Source organism: Cryptomeria japonica, chromosome 10, assembly GCF_030272615.1.
Source record: "Cryptomeria japonica chromosome 10, Sugi_1.0, whole genome shotgun sequence".
In the NCBI taxonomy this organism is placed as follows: domain Eukaryota; kingdom Viridiplantae; phylum Streptophyta; class Pinopsida; order Cupressales; family Cupressaceae; genus Cryptomeria; species Cryptomeria japonica.
The window spans coordinates 191,277,461-191,287,524 of NC_081414.1; the positions used below are offsets into that span (position 1 = coordinate 191,277,461).

Here is a 10,064-nt window from a genome sequence, read left to right on the forward strand (position 1 = left end):
AGAAGGTAGGGCACTAAATCGAAGATGTCCTAATCTTCTATGCCAAATTTCATTAGAGTTTGATACTTCATGATTTAGTGCTTGTTTTTGAGTATTACATAATTTGTATAAACTACCATCTCTAGATCCTATAGGAACAACATTCTTTATGTTAGAGTTTTTAGGCCAGAGTAGAACTTTATTTTCATGGAAGGTGACACGATATCCTTGATCAACTAATCCTGAAATAGAGACCAAATTCCTTTTGATACCTGGTACAAAGAGAACATCTTTCAATTGTAATTTAACTCCCGTTATTAATTGAATTGAGCAAGTTCCAATTCCTTTCACTGGATAGGTAGATTTGTCTCCTATTGTAACTTCTTCAGTTCAGTGGCCTTCAAAGGTTTCATATTGATCTCTAAAGGCAGTTATGTGTCTAGATGCTCCACTGTCAATTATCCACATATGTTTGTTTGAGTTTAGTTCGCTTGATAAGGATAAGGAAAATAGAGGATTCTCTACTTCCTTGACTTCAGCTATGGTTGCTTGAGCTTTCTTTCTTTCTGGGCAAAACTTGTGAGTGTGTCCAAATTTATCACACTTGTAGCATTGAATCTTGGACAAGTCTTTTCTTTTTTGATTATTTCTTCTCTTCCGTTTGAACTTCCTTTTCTTCCCTTTTTTGCTTGTGTTAGCATGTAGTTCTCGAATTTCTCCCCCTTTGTTTGGACCCAATCCTCTTGTGATTAGTCGAGATTCTTCTTGAGTACAATCATTCTTGGGTTGATCGAATTTTGGTAGTGTCGGACGAGCACTAATGCCTTGAATAAAAGATTCCCAACTGGATGGTAATCCCTTAAGTGCTATTAGAGATAGCTCCATATCATCTATATTATTCCCAATAGTTGACAATGGGTCTTTTAATTCTGAAATCCTCCTGAAATAGGATGTGATTGTTTCTCCTTTGTTCATGTAGATATGCATTAATTGTTGTTTTAAAGTGAATAAGCTGCTTTCATTATTTATTTCACATGAATTTTGAATGGTCTTGAACATATCACAAGCTGTAGTTAGTTCTGAGATGGTTGGGAGAATGTGATCTTTAACAACATCAATTATGATTTTCTTAGCCTTTTTGTTGTGTTTTTTCTAGGTTGTTTTCTCTGGCTCGTCTTTAGGCATCTTAGTATCTTCTTCTATGTATGTATCTAGTTTGAGTTCTTGAAGAATAGCTGTTATTCGAATTCTCCATGAGACAAAGTTGGATGCGCCTTCGAGTCTATCCTCCACTCTAACATTGTTCACCATGATTGTTTTTCCTTTGATTCTGAGTGCAGGTATGAATTTTTTTAGAAAAGAGATGTCACTATTTTATTATTTCTCTACGAAATTGGCTCAGATACCATGTTAAGGAATTTAGATCAGAGATAGAGAATACAATAGTTTGGTAATATGTAGTGAGGATAGACTTTAATAAGATCACTGCAATGAATATGTTTTACCTCCGATGTGTATATATATATAACTCTAACTATTAATCTTCTATGATAATATTGATAGCTAGCTGGTTCGTGAAACTGCCACGGTTATTGGTTTTAGTTCACAACAAGTGTCGATGCCTATAAATAAAAGGATGAAGACTCATGCCCATGTAGGGGCATGACTTCTACGTGACTTATGCCATGTAGAGTCATGACCCTATGGGGACATGACCCTTCGTTCAATGTCATTATATATTACTTTCTTCAATCCAAATGAAGCTATATCCTTAACAGGAAGGCCATATGAAGATGGGCACATATGTAAACCTTTTGTATTACTCTTTGGGGACTTGGAAATATTATTTGTAATGGGGCATTGAATAGGGTCTACATGATTTAGACTTGTAAGAGAATTTTTAATTTCCATTTGGGCATCAAATGCAATTAGTTCTCCATGAGGGACCAATTAGGAGTTTCATATTCTAACTTGTGTAATGGGAATTAAAGATGCTTGTCTGGGGAGTTACATTTTATGTCTTAGGATAATCACTTGAGTGGGTAGTGATAATTCTTACCCTAATATTTTGAGACCTTGTTTGGGTCCATTGTATTGTCTTTTGGTGGTTTTCTAGGCCTCAATGAGTCTATATATTGAGGGTTTAAGATGTAGGAATTATATATGACTTTTTCAGATGTTTATGCTATTATTTTTTCTCTAGGACTCAATATTTTTCTCTCCATAGAAGGTGTAATGTAGTAAAATGAAGGAATGAACAATGAAAAGTAGACAAAATCGATTCCTACTTCAATGCCTATATCTACCTTTGATTGAGAAAGCAAGGGATACAAAAACAAATGGAAATACAAAATCCAATAAAAAACTTGGGTGATTGAAAGTGCTCTTGATGTTTTTGGATACAATTTTTTCTTGTGGGGTCCTCAGTATGTAAACATGTATTTACATAAAGAATCTTCTCTCTTTTTGTTGAGGATGGTAATGGGTTTATAGAGTTGGTTGAGAGAAATGGTGAGTTGAGATTCATTTGAAATAAATGGTTATAACTGAATAATATATATATATATATTTATATTTTGAATTTGAATCTTGGAGGGAGATGAAAATAAACACTAGCATTTGGTGAATAGAGGTTTAAGATTGATTTTATTATGTGAATAAACAATAGTCAACATTGATTGAGAAAATATAAACAAAATTGGATCCTACTTCAAGTGCTACCACTACCTTTGATTGAGAAAGAACGGGATACAAAATTGAATACTATTACAATTCCTACCACTACCTTTGATTGAGAAATAAAGGGATACAAATTGAATCCCACTTCAATTCCTACCACTAGGAATAAATGAGGAAATGTAAACAAGACTGAATCCTACTTCAATTCTTACCACTACCTTTGATTGAGAAAGCAAGGGATACAAATTGAAATGGAAATAAAAATCCAATAGGAACCTTGTGTTATTGGATATGCTCTTGATGTGTTTTGATGTCAAATTCCTCTTGTAGAGTCCTCAATGTGTAAATATGTATATACACATTGAGGATTTTCTCTCTCTTTTAGTTGAGGATTGTAATGGATTTATAGAGCGGGGATGAGAGAAATGATGAGTTGAGATTCATTTGAAATGAAAGACTATAATTGAAGGATTATTATTTTCTATTTGAATCTAAGAGGGAGTTGGAAATTAATAATAGTATCTGGCGAATAGAGGGATAATATTGATTTTAGTAAAATGGATAATATTCAAAGTTGACTTGAGTTTGGATACAAGGTAGTTGGGTATGAATAGCTAGATTAATTTGATTAAGGATTGATGATATGAATTATAATTATTTAAGTGGTTGGTAGTTGGGGATGAATGATTAAGATTAATTTAGTTATTAGATGAATAAGATTTAAAGTTAATTTTGTTTAAGATTATAGAAGTTTTAAATAAAAGTAAAAAAAAAGAGCGATATATAGATAAATGTCAAGGTAAACTACTTAATTAGCTAAATGGGTAATCTAATTAATTATTATTATTTTTAATTAATTAACATAAGAGGCTAGATAAGACTCGTGATATAAAATATTTAAAATATAAAAATGAGTCTTAAATTATTTTGCATCTGAAAAATGGAATTTTTTGCTGCAATCATTATTCCAATTCCTGATCAATCGCTCACCAAATAGAACCACTAATTTGACCCGAAACATTCAATTTTTTGCCTGCCTACATTTTTTCTCTCTTAATCAAACAGACTGTTCAACCTGATCGCCTAAATTCATTTTGAATTTAATAAATTTTCTTGAATGTTGAAGTATCTTACATATTTAACTGTTATATTTTATTAATTATTTAATTTAATTTTTTAATTATAATTTTGTTGAGAGATATTTTATAATGATAATGGTAAATTTAATGAAAAAAAAATTAAAATATAGTTGATATATACTTAAAAGAATTTCATTAAATTTAAAATATAGTTGATATATACTTTAAAGAATTAATTTTTTATTTAGTTTTTAATTTTTTAATTTTTTTTTATCATTAATGGGTCAAAGTCGATAAAGCTACATATCCATACCCTACTCTTTTGTAGAATTTGAACTTGTAATCTTTCTAAAGTTCAAGTTTTTTTTGAAATAAAAATTTGTAAGTAATTTTTTAAGAAGTAAAATTTAAATTTATATAGAAATACTTTTTCAAATAAAAATAATATAATAGAATAAAATGGTTCTTGAATTAAAATTAAACAATATATGTAAAATAAAATTAATATAGATAAACTAAATACATGAAAATTATTTTTTAGGTTTGAAGTTAATAAATTTGTGTTATATATAGATTTTATAAAATCCTTTACAGATAATTTTATTAATTTTTATTTTATGTACATTATTTATTTTATTTTTATTTATATAAAAGATTTTTCTTAGAGATACACTAAATACATGAAAAGTTATTTTTTAGGTTTGTAGTTAATAAATTTGTGTTATATATAGAGTTTGTAAAATCTTTTAAAGATCATTTTATTAATTTTTATTTTACGTACATTATTTATTTTATTTTTATTTATATAAAAGATTTTTCTTAGTTTTTTTAAAAATAAATAAATAATATATATGTCTTGTTTTTCGATCTCTTTACTCCATAAAGCAAGAGATGTATTATGTGAAAAAAGAATTGTGTAGAAGCATTGATATTCAAGTCTCATCTACACAATACAAACTCCTAAAAAAATTAATCACAATTAAAAAAAATTAAATCAAATTTAAAAAAAATGATAACCACCTTCAAAATATTTTTTTAAAATATATTTTAAATAACTCTTTTAAAAATAAACATATTAATTTATATTAATAACATTCGTTTTAAAATTATATAGTTATTTTATATTAATATTTCTTTACGTATATTTAGGATATACTAAATACAAGTATAATAAGAAAAGATGCACCCAAAATTTATAATTTTGACTACTATTTTTATTGCTGTAACTTCTGTTTACACTAAAATTCTTAGCTTTTTACCCACTTAATTTTTTTTATTAATATTTATTAAAAATACGTTCTTGTCTTATTTTAGCTTTACCATAAGCCGTGACCCCAAGGTATTATTAGGCGAAGTAAAAAAATAGCTAATTCTATCTTTAGAAATACATGTCGTCCATTTAGTTTTTTTTAAAAAAATGGTCTATAAATTTAGTGAGATCTTGCTTCAATAAATGTATTTTGTCTCTGTTTTTATAGTGTGGGTGAGTTTGCGCTGGTGATTGAAAATATGGATGGCAAAGACGATCTTCATCATAACCAGGGAGAAGATGAAGAATATACTTCTGATAAATATTTTTGTGATAGTGATGAACTTGAAGATGAAAACCAGGTAACTGATTTCTTTGAGCAGGAGCATCATGAGAAGAAGATAAATATATATACTGTTGTGAAGGAGGAAGATATATGCCAGCGCCAAGAAGAGGGAATGGTAAGTGTTTGCTCCATCCTATCCATCTCTAGAGATGAGGCTGTTATTCTTTTGCTTCACTTTGGGTGGGATTTCCAGAGGGTGATTGATGAGTGGCTTGTGAAGGAGGAGGACATAAGAAGAGATTTAGGGCTATTCAAAACTAGGGTTTCAGAGGTTGATCCAAATTCAGTGATGGAATGTGGTGTTTGCGGTGATAGTTTTAGCATCAATGGAATGAGAGGAGGCACTTGTGAGCATTATTTTTGTATTGGGTGTTGGCTAAACTGGATTCAAGAAATAATAGATCAAGCAGGAGCAAGATGTCTGAGACTGAAATGCCTTGAACCATTTTGTAAATGTTCTCTAGGTCAAGAAATGGTGCTTTCTTTATTGGTTTCTTGTGAGGAACGTTATCTGAAAATGTACAGACAGTACCTTGTTAGGTCGTATGTTGAAAGCAAGAAAACAATCAAATGGTGTCCAGCCCCTGGTTGTGAGTATGCTGTTGAAGTGGGTAATCATGGAAGTGGGTCAGGGTCATATGAGGTTACTTGTGAATGCTGTTATGAGTTTTGTTGGAACTGTTTAGAGGAAGCTCATGGTCCAGTAGATTGTGAGATTGCAAAAAAGAGTATGTTGGAGAACAATGATTTTGGGAAAACAGAAAACTGGAAGTTGGTTAACACAAAGCGTTGCCCCAAGTGTAATTCTGCCATTGAGAAAGGTGGAGGTTGCAGGCATATGACTTGTGTATTTCCATGTTGCTTTGAGTTTTGCTGGTTCTGCCTTGGCAATTGGTTCGACCATGATGCTCATTATGCCTGTGATTGGTATTATGATAGTTAAGATGATGTAGTAGAGAGAGAATGAAATGGAAATATATGACCATTCACTTCATGGATAGGAGCAGTGAGCATGACTTGATTTGAGTTTCATCTGATTTCAATAATATTAATGGTGTAGAAATACGATCAAAATAAATTGCAAACTGTGAAAGGCAAGTAATTTGAAAATGAATTTGTAAACGAGAAGTCTGCCAAAATATTTAATAAATTAAATTAAAGGTCTGACATTAAATTACGTAGATTGACATTGGGCATATTTCTTGCAAAATCCTCCTAGTGATGCATTTCAACTGAAAGCCAAGGAAATGAATAAGATGTAAACATTCTGTTAACAATCATTATCATGAGCAGGTAGCTAATATCAAGGGTTTACAAAATTTGAAGAGATCTTTTTAAAAATTGCCAAGAGTTTTCAAGATTGTATATTAATACCTATAATAATTCAAATTGATAGCAGTTTTTATTCAACAATTTTTTTAATTTAATTTGTATTAGTAAAATCCATAAAATATGGAAAAAAAATGGATCCGAAAACAGGCAAATTTTGGCAGACAGCGAAACCAAGAATTAAACCGCGGAAAACCGTCTTAAAAAAATTAAGGTATACTGACGCCGGGTTTTATGAACAAAGCAAGGCTTCGAAAGAGGATACCAGCGATACAGGTTATTCTGGCTACTGTTTTAATTGTTGGTTATATGGACACCGAGCTGTGGATTGCCGTCAAAAAAATGTGAGTTCCCCAAGCCCTAACTACGATCATCTTAAAGCTTTTATTGCCAAGCAAAAACAGAAAAGCTTGGAAGAAAGCAGAGATTCAAAAGGGATTTTTCCCTTGGTAAATAAGCCTACCCTGGGATCTAGGGTTTGCACGGACAAGAAATCTGAAAAACGCACTACTACTCGGCTTCCAAAAGTCTTCACTGTAAAGGATTTAGATAGACAGTTGATTCATTTTGCCAAAACAAAGTATGCACTGCAGAATTCAAGCAACCTCGGGATTGTGGGGGCCCTAAAACCCAGAGCTGAACCGGCTAAGCAATCCAATGATCCCCATTCTGCCTTGGGGAGAGGGGGTTTTTCAGTGGCCCAGGCGGATCCCGGGGTTGCTAGGTTGAGAGAATATGAGTGGCAAGAGGTAAAAAGCAAGAAGAAGGTAAGATCACATTTTGTGGAGAGAGTGGAGATTCCTCTAAGTAATTCTTTTGATACACTGAGATTAGAGAAGATCTCTCCAAACATCAGCTCTTATTCTCCCCCCCACATTCGCAATGGGGTTTTGGGAAGGAAGGGAAACTTCAGGGATGAGAATCACAAACGCACTAAGCTAACTGGATCAAATCCAGTTCACACCCCCCCTTCCTTTTCGAAAACCCTAAGTATCGGATCAGGGTATGCTGCGGCTGGGGAGAATATTGAGGATCATTCTTCAGAGCCTCATACACATAAAGACAGGTATTACTCTCCCCCTCACCGTCGATTGGCTGGTAAGCATCCAGTCCATAAACCCAATCTCACGAAAGGTGAACAATTAAAGGTATCTAACTCTGTTTATACACCGCCACATAGGCGAAATAGTAAGCATTTATTTGATCATAATAGAGATAGGACAATTTCTAATTATGAATCTAACAAAGTAATCCTAGAAATCAAATCTATAGCACAGAATCAGAACTATTTTGCAGAAGCAGGTCTTATTGTGCGCTGGAAAGGAATTGGAGCGAGTTTACTGGACATCACAGAAGCCCTAGAAGCAATGCTCCCATGTGAGGTAAGTATCACCGCCCTCATAGATTTCTTCTTCCTAATAGATTGTAAAAATTCAGAAACCAAAAAGGTAGTATTAGATAGTTTTAATTTAAAATTCAGGCATGAATCCTTTTTTGTAACCAATTGGATGCCTTTGTTCAATCCTTTACACCTAGAAAACTTTGTAGTAGAAAAAGCTATTTGTCTTAGGAATTTACCAATAGAACTTGCTAGCTTAGAATCAATTACCAAAATTGGTAACAAAATAGGTAAATTTATTAGAATTTGTGAAACTATGCCAAACAAATCTGAGAAAATTATCATTGTGAAGATGAATATACATCAGCATTTCATACCTCATATTAGTTTATGTTTTAATTCGAATACAATTATCATTAATCCAATTACCATTGAAAATTTCTTAGAAACTAATCTTAACACTATGAAACCTAGAAAATTAACTAATCTCCTAGATAGGAGTTTAGATGTAAACATCAACTTTCATTCGAGTAAAGGGGGCTTCACAATTACAAATGTAAAGGAATGTTCCATGGACAATCTACCTCCCCCACAAATAGTCGAACCCCCCTGTAAGCCTAATAAGGCAGTTGAGGTAATTGGCAATCAAGTTTTGGTCGCTGAGGAACCTCCATTTTTTATGGGGAATCTTACCCCCCATAATATACCTGCTGAAATCAACAGACATGATCCTTTGGTTGATAACCATGTCAACCTAAATTCTGCAAGGATTGAAACACAATTAGAAATTAAAGATAGGCTCCAATCACCCAGATCGGTAGGCCAAACTGTTCCTACTAGTCATCCTACACAGTCTCCTAATTGCATAGAGGACAATCTAACATCCTCTCAGAATTATGATCCTTCAATTGCAACATCACAAGGTTACCCCTCTAAGGATGGAAAATGCACCAGAGAAGTTACAGCAGATTATATAGGGGAAACCTTAACTAATGAACTACTGGACCTATTTACAAATGAAATCTGTGATGAAGAGGAGCTTAGATATCAAAAGGATGTCCTAATTAAAGAAATCTTGTTGCTTAGAAATTCTGCAGAGGATAATGACGCCTCATTAGTAAGTCAACAAGAGGTTGAGGAACTAGTAAATAAGACCCCTATGAAAGCCCACCCTAATGATCTGGATATGATGATTGAATCCTATGGACAAGAGAACATTGATGCTGAAGATTCACTCGTTGATCCAGGAAGAGGGTATGGAAATGAAGTTCCGATAGAGGCCCCTAGTTCCTCTCCTCTGCTTAAAGATAATGCAGAAAATAGCATAGAAAACATTGTTGGTATTTTTGGTATTACAAATGAAGATAGAGAACTAGGTATTGCCACTAATTTGGAAGGATTATCTTCCCCCAAAATAGACAAGATTAAAAAGAAAAGGGGTAGGAAATCTTTCATAGAGCTTAGAAACATAGCTGGCAATGCTGATAACCAAATAAAGATCTTTGACATTCTGAATAGTGGGAAGGGGAAGTGTCTTCCCAAGGACCAATGAGAGTCACATCCTGGAATGTTAGGGGCCTAAACGCCCCTAACAAACAAAGACTCGTTAAGAGTTATCTAAAAAACTTTGATTCGGAAATTATAATCTTACAAGAAACTAAACTAAGTACAGATGAAAGCATAAAATTAAATAATAAACTTGGCATATGGAAATCAGAATTTGAACCAGCAACAGGGGCATCAGGAGGCCTAGCAGTCTTATGGGACCCCCGAAAAGTTTCTTCCCAAGTCTTGTCTAGTAGTAGCAACTGGATGGTCCTTAGGATTTGCAGCCTAAAATCTAACCTAAAATTCAATTTGATTAATATTTATGGTCCTACACTAAACACAGAAAAGAAAAGGGTTTGGCAGGAAATCCAGTCTATACTACAATCAAGCAAATTAGAGACGCATATCCTAGGAGGAGATTTTAATGCTATTTTGAACATCAATGAAAAATTTGGTGGGTCCAAGTACATTTCACAATCTCAAAAAGATTTCAGTCAATGGGTCACAGATAACAAT

The 10,064-nt window shown here is 32.8% G+C and overlaps 1 protein-coding gene across 1 annotated transcript in view; it reads left to right on the forward strand.

Moving 5' to 3' along the window:
• LOC131079188 (probable E3 ubiquitin-protein ligase ARI8) overlaps window positions 1–6,275 on the forward strand; it is a 47,842-nt gene extending 41,567 nt beyond the window's left edge. The window contains exon 2 of the mRNA XM_058017093.2: window positions 5,216–6,275. Within this exon, the coding sequence (XP_057873076.2) occupies window positions 5,216–6,275 (1,060 nt within the window). The remainder of the gene's footprint in view (window positions 1–5,215) is intronic.
• Window positions 6,276–10,064: the final 3,789 nt, after the last annotated feature.